The sequence below is a fragment of the Toxotes jaculatrix genome, chromosome 22 (genome assembly GCF_017976425.1).
Source record: "Toxotes jaculatrix isolate fToxJac2 chromosome 22, fToxJac2.pri, whole genome shotgun sequence".
NCBI classification, from domain to species: domain Eukaryota; kingdom Metazoa; phylum Chordata; class Actinopteri; family Toxotidae; genus Toxotes; species Toxotes jaculatrix.
The window spans coordinates 3881478-3900568 of record NC_054415.1 but is presented as its reverse complement, the minus strand read 5'-3'; the positions used below and the strand labels follow the sequence as shown (position 1 = coordinate 3900568).

The following is a 19091-nucleotide window of genomic DNA, read 5'->3' as shown; positions in this document are numbered from 1 at the left end:
TCTGAGGGTGACACTAAATAATCTCTGTTGTGTGGAAGAAGTGTTTTGCTTGTGATCTCACTCATACCGTTGAGGACGTCTCATCTTGTGGCACTTATCTGGGGTGGTAACCAAGTGGAGGAAGGTTTCCTTCTCACTCTGGGTCCATCTGATGTGGTAAGAGCCTTAACATTCACACTTACAGATTTCTCTCTGTCTCTCGCTGTCTCCCCCTACAGTCGGACCCTCTGCGGTGCAGCGGCTGGACAGCTCCACGGTGAGAACCTACTCCTGCTGAGAGGAGGAAGAGAGGGACCTTAAACTGTACGCTGTATGTAACATTACACAGACTCTCGCTCTGTCAAATACACAGCTTTCCTCAGAAGCACTTAAAACAGATACTGGATTAAAGAGAAGAGGGCCAGTCGTATCCCAAGATAAGCATGTTTGTCTCATCGGCTTGGCGATTCTCTGCAGTGTTTTTGCCAGGTAGCTGTGATAAGGTGATAGGAGACGGCAGGGCTAGCAGCGAGCCATGGTCTCATACTGATGTCTCCTCTTTAATGTCCGTCCAAAAGAGATGAGTCACTGATGGTCCGAGCTTTAGAAATCTGCTTCAAACAACTGAGATCTGCAATATCTTTAACAGAGATTAGTTAACAAAGTTGATATTCGTGATTATGATAGTTCAAGGCTCCTAAAAATAGGCACTGTGAGAGTTATCCAAACTTTACAGATTACAAAGAGAGCCCGCCCTGGTTTCTTTTCCAACTGTTTTCTTTGCACTCCCAGGTGCAATGAAAAAGTGTCTTTTCTCAGAAGTATTTGCTTTGATTTGCTGCTGACTGCGCTGCCTCTTTGCATCTCTACTGTAGTGAAATTGAAGTGGCGACCAGATGCCAAAAACTACAAAGAGAAGTTTCAGTTTTCCTTTGGATGTGTTGTTGAGCACAAAGAGCCCAGATGGCCAAGACTAAGAAATGTAAACTGCATTTACGTATATGGTAAAATGACAAATCCCAGTCCCCCCAACACACCTCACCCAGTCTGGACCCTCTCCTGTGGTTTGGTTCCAGAGCCAGTGCTGTGTGTGTGGAGATGAGCCCCAATACATCTAGTTGGTACTGCTCCACCTCCCACACTAACTCTGGGTCCTTCCCGACCACAGAGGTGACATTACAAGTCTCTAGGACCAGTCTATGATGTCATGGATCGGCAGGCCTGGGCCCCCACCCTTGCCCGTTGCCTGGCTTACATAGCTCCTGACTCCCCACAGAATACAGCCTTTTCCAAAACAACAACAACAACTGGCCAAAAATGGAAAACACAAGCATAAAGTGCAACCTCTGTCCTCTGTAGCATAATCTAAATTTAACAAACATCCAAATTTTTAAACTTAAACTGTACTTCTCTCTTATCCCATATTTACCGGCTTAGACATCTGCTGCAGTGAGAACAGGCCAAAAAAACCTTTTAGTCCTATTCCAGTATCATTACAAGCCTCCAGAATGTAAAAAGTATGGAGGTTAGAGGCACAATAGACAGATAACGATGAAATGCTGTGGCTGCAGGGTGATCATATAAGAGGAGTGTGAGGAAAATAAATAATAAAGACAGCTAAGGGGAGAGATAAAGGGAAGTAAAAGCAAAGCAGCCAGTCCCACTCCCACTCAGCAAAAAGAAAAAAAAAAAAAATACAGTGCAAAGTTCAGTGAGAGCAAAGGGTTAGATTCTGGTACAGTACATGTGCGCCGAAAAAAAAATTATTCTATTCAACTATTTGCTGCACGTAGAATAACTTTCCCATACTCAGTTCCTGACAGTATTTATATTTTTCCACTAGAGCAAGCAGTTGCCACCAAGAACAAACACATACAATACAATAAATACAAGATGTGCACAACAAAAGCCTAAAACCTTTCCAACCTTCTGCCTTCCTCCATTTCAGACTTAGCAAAGTCAAAGACCATTAAAGTTCTGTTGAGTGGTCAGACGTAATTTCCATAGTTACACGAGCGAGTCTAAAAGAAATCGCTTGAAGCGCAGGGGTTGCAGTTAAAGCGCGAGCCATTACAGCTGTGTGTGGGGACCCCCCCCTAAAAGCTTCAGTGTTGAAAATGGGTAGTTGGCTACAAATCACAACGAGGTACAAACAACATGGCACAACTATGGCACTACCAAGATTTCCAGACTCATTACTCGTCACTGTGTTTCCCTTCAGGTACAGTTCTGAACGGAGATTTGCTAGTGGAGCTGCTGGACAGGCCGAGCTGCCGAGGAACGAACCATTCTGACGACACGCACTGCCAAGAAGCCCTGCTCTCCTCCCTGACCCCCCGCCCGCTCCATCCTCTAATGTAGGCACCAGATGCCGGTGCTAAACTGTCCCGCAGGCTGCCCCGTTGTCACCATTTCTACCTTTTACATGTACAGTAACTTGTCGAAGCATAACGTACTGTGTATTTCTTCTACAGGAGATGTGTAGGTTATCTGTAAATTAATATAAATATGCCATTTTTTAATATATACACACACATCTATGTATAAAAAAGATATTCAGAGTTTGTGCAAAAAATATGTCCCTGCCACCTCATTTAGTGGACCATAGATTAATATATGCTGCTCTTTAAACTGTCTCCATATTACCCCGCCCCCCCCCAAGATCATTTTGTACATATGGTTTTATTTTTTCATTGTGCTGATGATGATTATGATGAAGAACCTGTGCTGCACCATAGAGAGAGGAAGAGACTGTGGATGTTGTGTGAAAACCTGCCCTCTAGTGGTGTCCAAAAAAAAACACTTCGAGTCCCCATTTCTGGCACCAACAGACTTCATTATCCTTTCCTATGGACTCGCTGTCACAAAACGAGCATTTTAAGAGGACGCGCCGACGCCCTGGAACGACACGACAAGCACTTTGATACAACCGCATCAACTCAACGGACTATTTAGTAGCCAAGGACGAAACAAGAGATGCTGTTGCTCTCCGAAGTTGCACAAAACTTCCTCTCAGAGAACAAAAAAAGCAGGAGGTCCGTTCGTAGAACCTGTCACTTGTTGTACTGTATGTTTTGTCAGGCGATGCATTAACACAAAGGACAAAAACACACTCAGCCGAGCTGGCCTTCTCCCCCATCCCTTCAGACACTACGTTAACAGAACAGACGAAATAACTGAAAGACAGACTGCTTTAGCTCATAGTGTGCGTAGAGTGTATATGACCATGTTGAAGTGAGGTGACTTTTAATGACAAAAACCTGTTTCTTGCTGTGACTTACATTGGTGTAACTGTTGACTCTTTGTTTCTGTCAGAATTTCCAGGGTGACGTATTGAACAGCCCTGTTATCTGTCTTTTAGTTATTTCTGATGGGCGACTCCAAACAAGTCTTACGCTTTTAATTTGTTTTTACATCTTCAATTTGCACGAACAACAAATCATTTTATTTTGTGTCCATATTTTTTTTTTATTTATTACTTCTTGTACTTTGGTCAAAACTAAGTGGTGAGCAAACAAATTTTCATTGTCAATTAAAAAAAAACTGTCAGTGAATGAGTCGTCCTCATTATTTAACATTTTCAAAATGTTTACAGCTCAAGGGCATCACACTGTGTAAACAGCAGATGTGTCATTCTTCCATTCATTAATTATGAATCTGCAAAGCCTGTAGTGCAGTATGGTTTTACATTATTATCCAGATTACATACAAATGGACATAATTTCAGTATTAGAAATGGAAAACATTAACCCTGCTTCATGGAACTGGCACAGCTCATAAGAAGGTAAAACTTGCTGAGTCTGCCTTCAGTGTGATTTAAAAAAGGAGAATTAACCACTAACTTCATTTCTACTTTAAGTTCACATTTGCAACACCCTGTGTACAGCGTGGACGTGCTTCCTCACATATTGCACCACCAGTGACTTTTTGTTGTCCAACCTCAGTTTGCTCTGTCGTCCCACTGATGAGTTCAGGCTCCACGAGGTCTCAGAGCTTTTTGTACCTGCCTCTCGATGTCTCTGAACACCTCTGGGTCCTCGATGGTTGGAGTGATCTAAGGCGAGAAACATATCCGTTGTAAGGCAACCACAGAAGTAATACAAGGGCAATTTAAAAACAACAGGAAATGGAGCTAGCAAATCCTGCTAATTAGTACCTAATTAAAGTAATAACTAAATGATTAAGGTAATTAATTATGTTTACATGATATACACTGTGCCACAAACCCTGTATAATGCATTCACTTTTTCAAAGTCTTACACTTCAGTGATTTTATTTAAAGGCTCTAAGTCAGTCTCCATGGAAACCTTGTGTTTACATGTACAAACAGAACTACTATATTAAGAAGCATTGTTCCTCAATTTGTCATCCCGGTCTCTCTTGGGGCCTTTGGCACCTGATCAGCAGAAAACCGAGTCAGTGACTATAAAGGGATGAAATACCCAAATGAGCCCTCAGTTCTATTTAATGAGTGCAGGGCCTGCTAATGCACCATCATTACTCAAATCCCAAATAGCAAAATAAGCTTTACTCTCTTCTAAACAACTGTAAATCTTTGAACGGGGGACAAACAAAACATGTTCTGTGCAAACAAAATTTCCCCACAGCGATTTTTTCCTGCTGTACTTAACTTTTAAAAGACTAGAGATGACAGGAACAATCCACAAAATATATTTCTAAGAGTTGTGTCGTACCTTGTAGGGCTTGCCGTTGACCAGGTTGGCTAAGGAGGAACGAGGGATCTTGCCAGAACGTGTCTTCGGCAGTCCTCGGAAAAACAGCACTTTCCTGAAGGCAGCAACGGGTCCAACGGTGTCTCTCACGAGCTTCACAATCTCATTAATGATCTCCTCTTCCTTCTTCTGCACACCTGAAACAAACAGACACACAATTACAGATACAATTCAGGCATGTGACACAACAAAACACAGTTTTAATTTTGAAGTATAATTTTTATTCTGGTCTTATTTCAACAGCTCAACATAAAAAAAAACCCTGAATTAAGCATGGGTTTGCATGTGGGCAAGTGTTGTATTACTTTAATGCTGCACCATACATTTGACATGCCTCACCATTCTTGAGCACACACAGGGCCAAGGGAACATGACCCTTGAGAGTGTCCTCTAGACCCACCACAGCGCAGTCTCCCACTGCAGGGTGCAGCAGGACGGACTACAAAACACACATATACATAAGTGAAAACACCACAAATTTGCATTGGGATAATTTTGCTAGCTCTGCTTATAAAAGCTCTCTTACCTCCTCCAAAGCTCCAGCAGACAGCCTGTGGCCTGCCACGTTGATGACATCATCGGACCGGGACATAATGTAAAGGAAACCCTCCTCGTCCACAAAACCTGCATCCATGGTGTCATAGTAACCCTGATGGAGAAAGAGCAAGGAGCAGTGTTGGCATTGTGTTACAGTGTAACAGGCATTCCACCTAAACTAAAGTTCAGGGTTTGATTTTCTTAATTTCAGAATTTTAATCAGAATCAGAAATAACTAGTCTCTTCGTTCGAAACTCTTGCGGATCCTCAGTGCTTGTAAACAAAGGAGTTCTGTAATAAAAGATTTCAACACTAGAGGGCCACCTCTTACCACATATTTATCACTACCCACTCCACTACATCACCCAGTGTCATCAAAAGTGAATTGAGCAATTCCTCAATCAAACTGTCGCAACTGTACAAGTTATTTCATGTTCCAAACACTGGATTGTTAGGAAATGTTAACACAACTTACTGGGAATTTAGTGAAATACAGCTCCTTGAACAGATCCCGGTTCTGCCAGAGTGACAAGGCTGCACCAGGTGGTAAAGGAAGTCTGAAGGGAAAAGAAGAGTTCCACTTAAGATATTGCTCCGTAAATATGCAATTAAAATAAAAAAAAACCTATAAAAGTGAGTCTTTAAGACCTTTCAAAGATGACAAAGCATGACAGTGAATAAGCCTTCCATGTGGCTCTACACAAAAAAACAACTAACTGACTGTGATACCAGAGCTGCGCAGTGTATCAGATTTTACTTGATAAAACCATAAGTGTGTGTGAAGATGGATATTTCTTTGTTTCACTTCACTGCAGCTACTTTAGACGCTGCCAAACTCTGCTAGACTGAACCACGGCGAGACGTGGCACCCAAACACACAAAGCTCCATGCACACGCACACACACACGCACACACGCACACACGCACGCACACACACACACACACACACACACACACACACACACAGGGCAGACAGGGTATTAAAGTCACTCAGTCTTTGTTATTCCAGGGACTACAAGTACCCCCCCCGTCCCCCCTTCACGAGCAGTGTCTTCACCAAGATTGTCCCATTTCCCAGGTCAGAACCTTTGACATGCTTCTGTGTAGGTTAGTTTCGCTAGAGAAGTAGATCTGCTGGTGGTACAGGGTGATAAAAGGCATTCTGCCGTTTATGACTGCAGCAAAATCGTCACCCTCTTTTCCAATACTGTTTGTGCCAAAAGAAAAACTATATATAATAATAAGCTGAGCTACTAATGCACTACTTTGGCTGCTTTTCATTTTAAGAGTTAGCCACTGGTGCTCGTCCTACGCACACAAGCTCCACTTGAAACAATTTTTGTGTGACAAAAATCAGCACAATTAAATAACAAACTAATAAAACGCATTAAAACATGACGCTTAAGGGCTGTAACACATTCCAAGACGATATGTTCTCTGTCCACAGCAGCCTCCACTCTGTGTAAATACTGAATATGACTTTATGAAGCTGTGGATATAGCTTCTGATCAAAGGACGGGGCTGGCACAGACTTTGCGGCGTCTGGCAGGAAGTACAGTAACACAGCTGTTCCTGTCTGTTCACAGCTCTACCTGTCGTTATCCCTGGATGCACTCTACATGTGGATTCTCTGGAAATCCCCCGTGTTGGCACTGAGTCAACACCAGCAGTTAAAAAGAACAGGGAAATTGAGTTGGAGAGTGATAACAGATAGGTAGCAGGCTGGGAGATAAGGAAGCACGGAGGGCTGGGGTTGTGACTGCTGGAGCTTTTGATGGAGTCCACTTTGCACCGGCAGCTCTCTTGCATAAACAGACACACACACACATTTTCTTTTCCAACATCAGCAAAAAAAACAAGGAGTGAGGTTTGGAGTCTGATGTAAACTGCCCAACAGCGATTTATTAAGATTAATGACTCAACGGCTGGAGTTTAAATTTGATTAGTGTGCAAAACGCTTTTAATGTCACATTTTAAATGTTTGTGCGTGTGTTGAGTGACAGAAGAAAGGTAAAGCAATAGCTACGCACCTCACACATAAACATATTGACTCAGCTCACCTCACCACAATGTTTCCCAGGGTTCTTGGCTTCACCTCCCGCATGTCATCATCGATCACTGTGACTAGTGGAGAGGGGAGAGCACACAATTCATATTCAGAGGTGGTGTGTTACCCACTGGCAAACTGGAAGAGGAAAAATATTAAATGCTCTACAGGGAATTACAGGCGGTTGCTAAGTTTTATCCATTACTGTTTTGGTTTATCTGTGTATCCGTAACTGTGAAATGAATTAGCAAAATATAGAAATGCAAATGCAAGATGTTTACACTTAGGAAAGACAGTGGCTGGGATATGGATCAACAGTTCTAAATCTTACCATTGTAACCTGGAACAGGTTTGCCAGCCTGGCCTGCAGGTGGTGTCAGTGAGTTCCCCAGACCAATATGTGAGGAGGTGATGGCTGAGCCAGTTTCTGGTGAGAAACACACAGACAAAGATGTTCATGAAAACTCATATATCTGTGTGGGAGGCCCCTAAAGTTTTAGCCAAACACATGAGCCCTGAATCTGTGGTGCAATACTGCAATTATCACACAACCTTATTGTTTTCTGGATTTTCTGCACCATATGCAAAAGCTAAATCTTCCACTGGTGGGTTGATCAAAGGAGCGCGTGTGGTATTGGGTTGCATTGCTTCTGTGAGCAGCATTAACCTACATTATGCAAAACTATGACAGCTCCTATGGGCTCTCCCTGACTCCACACCGCAACTGTGCTCCACTTACAGCAAAGCCTCGCCTGTTTGTGAGCCCCTCTAGCCCACCCAGAGAATGAATAACAGAATCGATCCAGCTCAGTAAGCGAGATTACATTCCAAATCACACACAGCACCAGACCAGTCCAGGATCAGCATCTTAAGTTCTAAAACACTGAAGAAACCCTTCTATTTTTCAGCTGGTTTCTCCACGAAAACACAAAAATAACGATGCAGCTGAATGCTTCCATCTCTCTGTCATGTTCCCCTTTTCCAACACAAGGAGTTTTACTTGAACTACTCAGCCGATGTATAAAGACGCAGCAGGTGACAGACAAGGCACAATAATCTTCGACATCATGATTCCCATCATTTTGCCCGTTTGCTTATGGGTTTTCACTGCAGATCCATCCTGTCAGCACAAACAGCGAATTTAATATTATGAACCTCTATTTGCTGTTCAGAAACAGTCAGCCCACGGGCTTAGTGATACTTTTACAAACAAGAGGCGACTAAGTTGCCCCATGTGCTGCCGTTTTTCTTCACTGAAATGCAAATGTATGCACAAGCTGTTCGGAAAGGTAATCGGATCATCTAGCAGGGAGAGCATGTGGTGTCGTATTGTTTTTAGGGTTCTGCAAACCAAGAGTGTCATGGCATTTTCCCATGTTAATATGCAAATTTATGCGGCCAGGTGCACTAAAACAGAATTAGATCATATATTGCACAGGGAGGAAATACACAGTTCCAGTCACATATTCTTCAGTTACACTGCCGATGGCAGATGTGCCCTGTCTTCTGAGAGGGCAGAGGCCAATGTCAAAACATTCAAGGTAGCAGGACAGATATGCAAATGACAGCTCAGCAGTGATGTGCAAAAAGCCATCTCAGGCTCCTCATTAAACCTTGAGGGAAAGGTACAGCTACAGAGGACTTCACCAGGGTTACACACCTGCCAGCTACAAACAGGAAGACTGGGCTGCAGTGAGAACCTGAGCACCAAAATTACATGAAAACAGAGGGATAGAACTGAGACCCATTTATAAAAAAAAAAAAAAAAAGAAAAAAGGGGGGTATTACTAGTCAAAAATGCCTCGGGGTAACTATAATTTGCAACATGCTGAATGCAGTGTCAGAATTTGGGATAAGGAACACCAATCCATGAAATCCCTACAGAGTTCTTTGGGGCAGGCTTTTCAGATCATGATGTACCTCTGTAAGATGGGAACCGTGGGACGGACATTAGGTCAACGTAGACCAAGACAAAATCATCTCCAGCACCTTGCTGAGCTACCAGTTCAACCAACTAAAGTGGATCCCGACGATATCTTCCCTCTACTGCTAATCACACAAGTGCAAACAGCCATAGACCTGCTTCCAACTTCAGCACAGCAGGCTTCAAAGACATGAGCTCAGAGGTCGCTGTTGGCTGAGGAAGGGATTAAGTTAGCAAATGAAGAGAGGGAGGAGAAGGGAGAAGGGCGGTCTAGAGTTTAACACATTACCCAACTGCGGTGGCCTCTGAACTGGCAACGCCTCATTCATCAGTGGCAGGTTATCCACTCCCTGCAGGGTTCAAAGCCCCATCAATGTCAGCAGAGATGGTACTCTGCACCAATGATAAAAAAAAAAACATTTTTTTATGCCTTCAGGGGGGCATTTAGTCCCACCCACCTGATCAGAGAGCAGGGTCACGAGCGATGACAGACCCCCTGTTGACCAATCTTTACCTTTGCTTTCCCCTCAGGTGTGTAGCAACACACTACAACATTTATGACCATCACATTATCTGAATGGAAACAGAGCAAAGGGGAAACACCATAACTTATAAGAAAGCAGAAAAGAACTCATCCTTTTTTGAAGCCAACAAGATTGTTGATGTGGAGTTTCAGGACTTCAGTACTGATACCTGGATTGGACTGGTGGGAAATTTGGATAATCAGTATTTTGTGAAAAATGAAGTCACAGCTCTTTTATTTTGTGCACAATCAAAAACTAACTGAACCTAATTACATATTATTATAAAGTTACATGACAAATAGCTAATCAAACAGCATCATATTGGACCTAGATGACGTTGTTTTATCTGGTGTTTATAACAAGCCAATGCTGGCAAACCAGTATATCGGTCTGACCCTGAAGGACGCCATAAGGGTCCTTTAAAAGCACTTGTGAACTGCGCGTCGATTAGGGCTCGACACAACCACTGAACCGTGTCAGCATAAGAAGAGCGTTTAAACTGGGCTGTTTACAGCAGGAGCCAGGGCTCGCTGGCGGCAATTCAGGTCCAGAGAGTAAATTCAAAACCCAAATGAAAAAAGACAGTATAATTGGACCTTGACATTTTACAAGGCATACAGGAAGACAGAACTGGCCGTGCTGCTTTCAGGCATGAAATTAAACCTCAGCAAAGCAAAGATTTCTCAATGATAATTAGTTGCATCGGTAAAACATTTTGTCCTCACATTTATATGAAAGATGGTAGGCTCACTAGAACAGAACTTAGTTTCTAAAAGCTGACTCAGATGTTTACCAAGAACTCCTAAGGTTCATTCCTCAGCCCACAATGTGAAGGCATAATAGATCATAACACAGCAGCTGTTGTCTATTTACATTCCTACACCCTGTGGCTCAGAGAGAACAGATACAGATAAATGATTAAAGACATTGTGCTTACCTGGAAACATTTCTGACAGTATGACATTTTTGAAAGGTTTATCAACACGCTACAGGGGAGGAAGAGTTTTATTCTATTATTCCATAGGCAGACATTGTCCATATTCATGCAGAAACAGGAATAGTGACACTCTCAGCACTATGATCAACCCCACTTAAATAAGTCAGCAGTATCGTGCATGAACACCTCCCCACAGGGACAAGTTCTCATCACGGGGGTTATCTGTCCAAATGTCTATTTAAGGGTCAAGTTGAAAACTTGCCAGAGCCAAAACTGACAGAGTACTTCCACTGTAACTATTCTGCTCACAATGTGCAGAGAAGATTAAATATGCTTGATAAGAAAGGTAGACAGCACAGGCTGAGACAGGTGAGACACACACACACACACACACACACACACACACACACACACATACTCAAGCTGTGTGGCTGTCTATCTCTGCTCATCTGACTGACTGGTGATATGAGTCTTTGGCAAACACTCATACACATAGAAAAACACACCTTGGAATCAGACATCCCCTTCTCCCACCTCAGACTTTTCCTTCTCCTTTGCTCCTTCTTGCTCCCTCGCGCTCTCTTTGCCTCTGTACACAAACAAATCAATCTTCCTTCGACCAGTTGGAGATGAGCTTGGCTAGTGAGAGGCATTTTGAGTGTGATGAATGGGTTGGGGATGGGGGTTGTTGGAGGATGCACTGGAATAGCGGGATGGGTGATACGATGGCGCTGTTTCAGATGAGAAGGTGCTATTGAACAGCCATGCTCATTACTAGTTGCTCGGAGAGAAACTGCTGTTCAAGATAAAAAAAGATGGCGCTGTGATCCTGAACTCTTTTTTTTTTTTTTCTCTCTCTGCAGCTGCTCAAGCCCTTCTTTCTTCAGATGAAATAACTGTCTTCTCCACTAACAATGTAAGCCTGCCCTTCCTCTCTGTCTTCAGGGTGTGCACATAAGACAGGAGTTACTGGCCAAAGAGTGGACGATGGGACTGATCAGTGTTACCATATGAAGACTGAAAAGGCAGGAGAAACCAATCCAATCCTTTTGCATAAGTGCAAAATGTGCTGAAACACATAAAACATGGACAATAAAGCCAAAATGATACCGAGATGATAGCTTGTAAGCTCGCATACATTTCAGTAACTCCATTATTCTGGATTTGAAACTTATCAGTGACTGTGAGGGTAAAATGGAATATTTTGCCGCTAAAGGGACAGATATTTTCCTCAAGAGTTGGCCGGGACCAAAACAGAGATCAAAACAAAGTGAACACTGGACTTATATTCACCAGGTGGCCAGAAACACAACCCTAAATGAATGCCAACAAGTTCACAATAGGTCAGTGTTGTGTTTACAGCCTGTATCCACTGGCCCAAAGTAATCAAAACATTCTGAAAAGCAGCATTTCACAGTTTCCTTCCATCTCCAATGCACTGGGCTATGAGCCAAAACACAACAGAAAGTGTGCTGCTGTCCAAATATTTATGAATAAGTGCATAAAATCTGCTTTGAAGGCAGCCATTTATCTGGCAGACCTTTGAATGTAGCTGCCACATTGAAAAGCCTAAATTAGGTATCAGGTGAATGGTGTTGCTTGCACCTGCTTCTTGATGGCAGGTTTATACATCCTCCTTCTAACGGTGCTTCTGATTCACTTTCACCTCGGATACCAGCACAAATGTAAAGTAAAAACTAAATTTAAAACTTTGGCACTGAGATGTATGGAAGGTTAGCAGGGAGGCTGACTCTTATCTGAAGTAGTAGCAGTAGTAGTAGTAGTGGTGGTGGTATGTCACACAAACAAACACTTGTCACTTAATGTGTCATGTGCAGTAAACAACTGCGCTGTCAGAAATAGCCAAGGGGCAGCTTTCTGTACATCATACATATGCACAACAGTGCTCACGGTCCGCCTGGTGATGTGTGGTTGCTGAGGTAACTCAGCCAGGAGCTAAACAAGATAGTCGACCCAAGGTCATTGAAAAAGACGGTGTGGTGGAGGAGGATGAGAGGATGAGAACAGACAGAGAGAGAGAGAGAGAACAGACTGCAAGCTTCTTGGCCAGACTTTGAAATATAAATATATTTTTTTCCCCACATTGTTTTCTTTCATAATACATGTTTGATTGATTCTTGTTTCAGATAAAACCAAGACTTCAGCTATCTCATATAACATGGCAGTGAAAACACTATGAAAATTTGAAATAGGATATCATGAATAATAGTTTTGCAGCACACTGCAGAAATACACGCATCAAAACAAAATGTGTCTTGCTTTAAGGACAACTGAGCCAAATCTGACTACAAACCTGTGGGATTAGTTCTGCTACAAGTCTGCGTTGGACAACACAGCTTAGGCTGCTCAGACTAAGACCATCATTGGAAGTCTGCTGCGGAGCCAAACACAGGTAGAAACCAAAAGGTTGGTTACCCAAGCAACTCTGATTGGGCTGAATGTTAAAATGAAGGAAAATAACAAGTGAAGAGAGAGAGAGAGAGAGAGAGAGAGAGAGAGAGAGAGAGAGAGAGAGAGAGAGAGAGAGAGAGAGGAAAGAATATAATATGTGTGGGGAATAAGGGTATGTCGCAGCGACTGTCAAAGGTTGGTGATGCCACCCACCACAGACAGAAGATGAGCAATCAAGTACAACGTACACATGCACACACACATGTGCACGTGCTCCCCCCATTCACATCTCAGACTCTTCAAGGGACAATTTCATTCCATCAGCTAAAAACACTGCCTCCCTTATCACTTTTCAGACAGCTCGGCTCATTCGCTCACAGCTAAGTTTATGCATACAAATTCACTACTTAACTTGCTAATGAATAGCCCCCATCTTGTGCCTCAGAAACCTCAGCAGACAAATGCTACAATGGGCAGGAATGAATGCCAGACAAATTCCCAGGTTAGAGAGCTGATGACAGCAGCCCCCAGTAAACAACAAGGTAACACAAACGTGGCACTTCGGCTCTTGGAGATGTAATTACACGAGCCAAGACATCTGCGCTACTGTCTCTGCAGCCATGTAATGAGACCAAGTGAGCGACAGCAGCTTTCTGGTGCTTGGTGTGGAATGACAAGAGGCACAAAGCCAATCCTCCCACGCATCTCCCAAAGGTGGGCAACAGAGCACGAGGGTGACATGACTCAGGAACAATTTACTGAAAAGAAATGTATTCTGATTTGTTTTGGTTTTGTTTTTGTTTTTTTTTTTTTAGAAGAAGCTGAGGGACAGGTTTATACTTGGGGAGGTGGTGAAAAGGAATATCAATAAGGCGGGGGCTCTATTACAATTCTAGTTAATACATTTAAGCAGGCAAGTACACACTAAAGGTACTACGCTGACACGTCTAATGGAAATCCAGCGGTTCCCAAAATTTTCTGGTCAAGAACTGGATTTAATGGGGAACAATAAACTAGTAGCAAACTTTTTTAGAGAAAAAGAAAAAAAAAAAAAAAAAAAAAATCAACCTTAGTACCACAGACTTAGGTCTGATTGGGTTACAACAAAGAATTTAATAAGCTGACCACTGAGAAACTTCTCGTGAGACGGTAGGTGGTATTTTACCAAACGTAATGTTCCTGTTGAGCTTGTTGGTTTCAGAATCCTTATTAACCCCTGATCCATTGCAGTGCTGTCTGTCTGCTGATTTACTGAATGCTGGGCCGTTAAAAGCCTCTGTTTTTCTTCAGTGAGTGGATGGCATTTTCAAGGAGGCTGTAAAACTCCCCTTCACAGACCTTTTTAGAGTTGGACTATTTTTCAAGAAGAGGAGGATGTTTGGAAAACACTCCTGTGCCAGCGCTGCATCTGGCAAAGGCCAGAGGGAGAAACTGTCAATTCCACAATTTATTTGACAAGACGGATGCTTTGAGGAGGTCCGGTTCACTTTTTTAAGATAATTCCATTCTGTGTATAAAGGCATCTGCTGTCTGTCAGAGAGAGCCGGAGAAACAAAGACAAACGGAGAGAGACAGTCAGTCAGAGACAGAGAGACGCAAATGGCTAAAACACTACTGTAAGTCCGTCCGCCACCACTCACTGGTGAGGCAGCCAAACCCTGCCAACTGGAAAAACACATTTGTTGCCAGGCAACACCAGTGACATCAGCAACCTTCATCACCCCCTCCACCCCCCGCCAGTGGCACATGGGCTTAAAATAGCACACAGATTATTATCAGGCTTCAAAATGGAAGGCATTTTCTCATATGCACATAAGCGAAAGTGAGCTGGACTGCTACTGGCTTCAGGTGGTTCAAGGGTGATAGGCTAAGCATGTATATGTGTGTCTTGGGTGAGTGGGAGTTAGTAGTTGGTGTTAATTTACAGTGCATTCAGAAAGCGCTCAGACCCCTTCACCTTTTTCACATTTTCTTATGTTTGAAGTATAATTTTAGCAAGTTTATTTAAAAAAAGAAAATCTAAAATATCACATTGACATAAGTATTCAGACACTGTACTCAGTACTTAGCTGAAGAACCTTTCGGAGCGATTACAGCTTTGAGTCTTCCTGGCTATGACGCGACGAGCTTTACACACCTGGATTTGGAGACTTTCTGCCATTCATCTCTGCAGATCCTCTCAAGCTCTGTCCAGATGGATGGGGACCTCTGGTGGATAGCCATTTTCAGGGTTCCTCTAAAGATGCTCAATTGGGTTCAAGTCAGGACTCCGGCTGGGCCACTCAAGGACACTCACAGAGTCGTCCCTACACCACTCCAGGCTGAGGCAGAGCGCTTTGGAACAGGTTTCCATTACCACTGAAAACACCCCCACAGCATGATGGTGGATACTGGGGAGGTTATGAGCGGTGCCTGGTTTCCTACAGACATGACTCTTAGAAATGAGGCCAAACAGTTCAATTTTGGTCTGATCGGACCAGAAAACCTCATTTCTCACAGTCTGAGATGCACCAGCATGGTTGCATGAGGCATGAATACTTATATCAATGTGATGTTTTAGTTTTTCCTTTTCAGCAAATTTGCAAAAAATCTGTTTTTGCCCTGTTATTATGGGGCACTGAGCGCAGACTGAGGAGGGAAAAAATTTAGTTAAGCAATTTTAGAAGAGGCTGCGACATAAAGTGTGAAAATTTGAAATTCTGAATGCACTGCAGGTGTGTAGGTGTGAAAGAAGCACATAAGTTAAAAACTGACTATAATGACAGTGAAGGTAAAGTGGGAGAGATGGAGGAGAAAGTGCAGGTGAAAAAAAGCAATGCAGTGTCTCGTCTGGGTTGATGAGACAGGATGAATCAGCACATCAGATGACAGCGGTAGTCTGAGAAATGATTGAGTCCGCTGCACATGGGAATAACGAGCACACCAATCACTTCTGCTCTGTACCAGGAAACTAACCTTGCCTGCACCAGCAAAGTGCTGCACAGTGAAGCTAATCACAAGCTGAACTGGTCAAATTAGTCAAATTCTCATCCATCAGCTGGTTAACACAATTAAATATGTCCAGAAAAGAACGTGTAAATTTAGCATCGACAAAAACATGTAAGTGTGACGAATGAAACGCAACGTATTCCACAGAAAATGCCCTGAGATCCAACCCTGCTGGCAATATTGTTTTGTAAACCTGAGATATGCTTGAACTCGTGACCTCCTCTCTGCTGTACGTGATGCTGCCTCTCTCCATGGCACCACCACGGCAAACTGGCTGCTTTGCATCAGATGACTTCCTTTAATTTTTCCAGCCAGGGCCTTGTGGAGATCTAATGAAAGCTCCGCTAGGAAGGAGAGACTGCCGCTGGCTCCTTTGTGTGATGCGACTGTTTACCAATCAGCAAGTGATACACAGCTGGATGCAAGGTAGGGGAAGCCTCCAGGGGATGGATGGGAAAATGACGCAAACCAGACCCTGAACTGTTTTTAATACTTTCTGAGGCATGGGCCTGGCAATGAATGGTTTGCTCTGTAGGCGAGGGGGGGGGAGATGGGTGTGCTGTCAAAGATAATGAATGAGATTATGCATGTTTTAAGAGGAGCTGTAAAAAAACATGTTCTGATAAATAAAGAATTCTACAGTGATGATACAGCAGCTTTACACTGAGGAGCTGGAGAACACACTTCAAAAGTCTGTCAGAGTGAGGCATCTAGAGTAGGGCTTTTAAAGCAAGTGCTAAAAAAATCAAACTCAGCAACAAATATTTTATTTATTATTAATTTAGCCTGGATTGTCCCAGGTAAAATGAACTGAAATTAAACTGCATGTTTTTCAGGATCATCTCAACCCAAAAATTAAAATTTATGTCCACTATACACCTGTATATTGTCAGGAATTCAATATATAGACTCAATTACAGCTTTTGGCTGCTGAATATAACATTCCAGGATTACACGCATGCAGCAGGAAATATTAATGAGCAACTGCACTGGTGATTGATTTGTTCAATTTCTATCTATTTTGCTGGTGACTTCAAAAAGCAATGTCCTGTAGTTGTAGTCGTAGTCGTAGTCGTAGTCGTAGTAGTAGTAGTAGTAGGGCGGATCTATCAATATTTATGGAAACCAAATGTGAGAGAGAGTGACTTAAAAACACTGTCACAAGTTTGAAAAATGACTTGCTTCAGAGCTGGAAGGAAGAAGATGCAAACAAATCTAGCTTTTTTTTTTAAGGTGTTTTGACTATAATGAGTTTCTCAAAGAGCAGACTGTCTCTCCTTTCTGTGATGCCCATTTTGGAGTAAACGAGCCTTGAATGCTAAACTGCTTTCCAATGACCAAGCCTGCTTTTCTGATGCTGGAGGGGAAGATGAAGGAGAGTTGTCAAGGCACCGACACTGCTAAAAGTTGCTTGATCGATCTCCTGTCTCCACAAGAGACAGTTGAACAGTGCACCGTGACACTCCCAGCAGGGTGACTCATGAACTCAGAACAGGCAGGAGGAAACTGTATACACACCACTTTTTCCTGGGAGCTGTGTACTGTACTGTGTTATCTTTAACCAACACTAGATACCAGTCTGTCAACATAAAAATACTGATAAATTTGAACACAGCATTAGAGGACCACACTGCATGAGGTTTTTGGAAGACACCCATTAGTTTGTGACCGCAAAGTAATAAAGGTGCCCTTGAGCAAGACACTTAAATCATAAGGTTGGCATTTTTACTCTCAACAATTTTCCTGAAGAGACTAAAACCAACAATGAATTTATCCTGATTATATGTAAGTAACACTCACTGCGTTGAAGGGCTGAAGCAATATATGTCATCCATTTTTATACTTCAAGAACAATGCACACATGCATAAGTTATACTGAGGCATGGCAATACTTGTAAGTATGATTAATTGTTGGTTTTAGTCTGTTCAAGGAAAATGTTTTTAAAAAGACAAAATAACAGTAACCGACTGTGGCCACTGCAACAATATGGATGAGAAAAGGGTGTTGCTGGAAAATGCAGGCGAGCTTAAGACAGATAAACTGTGAAAAGTTGCTGGGTTCTATCTGTAACTTCATATAGAAATTACAACCTAACACTGTTTTAATGAATATGTATAGCACAGCATAGTATCTTTTCTTCTAGTCTCTTTCACCCACACATTGAAAGCCAAAATGCCTCAGACACACAAAGAGAAAGCAAGTGAGAGGACGAGAGGACGAGTGACCCACTCTACCGTGAAAAAGTGGAGAACATATTTGGATTGCAGCACTGGTCGCCAGCTGCCAGTTATTGAGTTTAGCAGGGGGTGAAGAATCCAGTGGGATTTACACATCTAGACAGAAATCAAGAGGGCGCCAGAGGTTTTTCTCCAAACTCAATAAATCACCTGGCTGGGATAGCCACAAAGTGTGACAGGATTTTGTTTGTTTGCGTGGCCGTGTGAGGGAGAGAAAGGAAGTGAGATCCAAACTTGACTGTGTAGAATTAAGTGTTCTCTCACAAACACTGAGGCTACAGAGAGAAAGATGCGAATCAGCAGCTCAGTTCAGCTCATCCAGGGTGCTGAAACTTTGTTTTAGTCCAACCATCTGCACCGCCAGGCGGAAACCATCTGAGATTCAGGTAAAGGTAAAGAGCACCGGGATGCGTTATCCGTAACAGTGTAAACAAATAAGTCACACAGCTCCAAAAAGCTTGCAAATGACGTAATCTTGTGTTTGTCTGTGTGCACTGCTGCTTATTCTAAACCCTTCCACTCCCACACTGCTCATGTGAACAGTAAATTCTCATCCAAAAGCCTTATGTAACAAAAGACCACACGGAGCACAGAAACACGACAGAGAGAGAATTCACTGCCATTACTGCACTTCAACAAATTGACTTAGTTACACTGAGCTCACTGCTAAGCACAGTTTCACAGTATATATAGCTGTGTCCCCATTCAGGGACTGGATGGACACCAGTCAGGAAGGTGTCCCCTTCAGGAAGACCCGCAAATTGGACTCAAC

At 42.8% G+C, this 19091-nt stretch overlaps 2 protein-coding genes across 3 annotated transcripts in view; one reads left to right on the top strand and one right to left on the bottom strand.

The window, feature by feature from the left end:
- The window catches only part of ppfia2 (PTPRF interacting protein alpha 2), a 150799-nt gene extending 148169 nt beyond the window's left edge, over positions 1-2630 (top strand). Inside the window, exons 29-30 of the mRNA XM_041030199.1 lie at positions 219-310; positions 2201-2630. Of these exons, the coding sequence (XP_040886133.1) occupies positions 219-277 (59 nt within the window). The 3' untranslated portion in view covers positions 278-310; positions 2201-2630. The remainder of the gene's footprint in view (positions 1-218; positions 311-2200) is intronic.
- The window catches only part of acss3 (acyl-CoA synthetase short chain family member 3), a 32394-nt gene continuing 15932 nt past the window's right edge, over positions 2630-19091 (bottom strand). For both annotated transcript variants that reach the window (XM_041030200.1, XM_041030201.1), the window contains exons 10-16: positions 7628-7723; positions 7310-7373; positions 5725-5806; positions 5239-5361; positions 5052-5151; positions 4674-4849; positions 2630-4033 (exon numbers count right to left, since the gene is read on the bottom strand). In XM_041030200.1, coding sequence (XP_040886134.1) covers positions 3950-4033; positions 4674-4849; positions 5052-5151; positions 5239-5361; positions 5725-5806; positions 7310-7373; positions 7628-7723 — 725 coding nt within the window. In that variant the 3' untranslated portion in view covers positions 2630-3949. The remainder of the gene's footprint in view (positions 4034-4673; positions 4850-5051; positions 5152-5238; positions 5362-5724; positions 5807-7309; positions 7374-7627; positions 7724-19091) is intronic.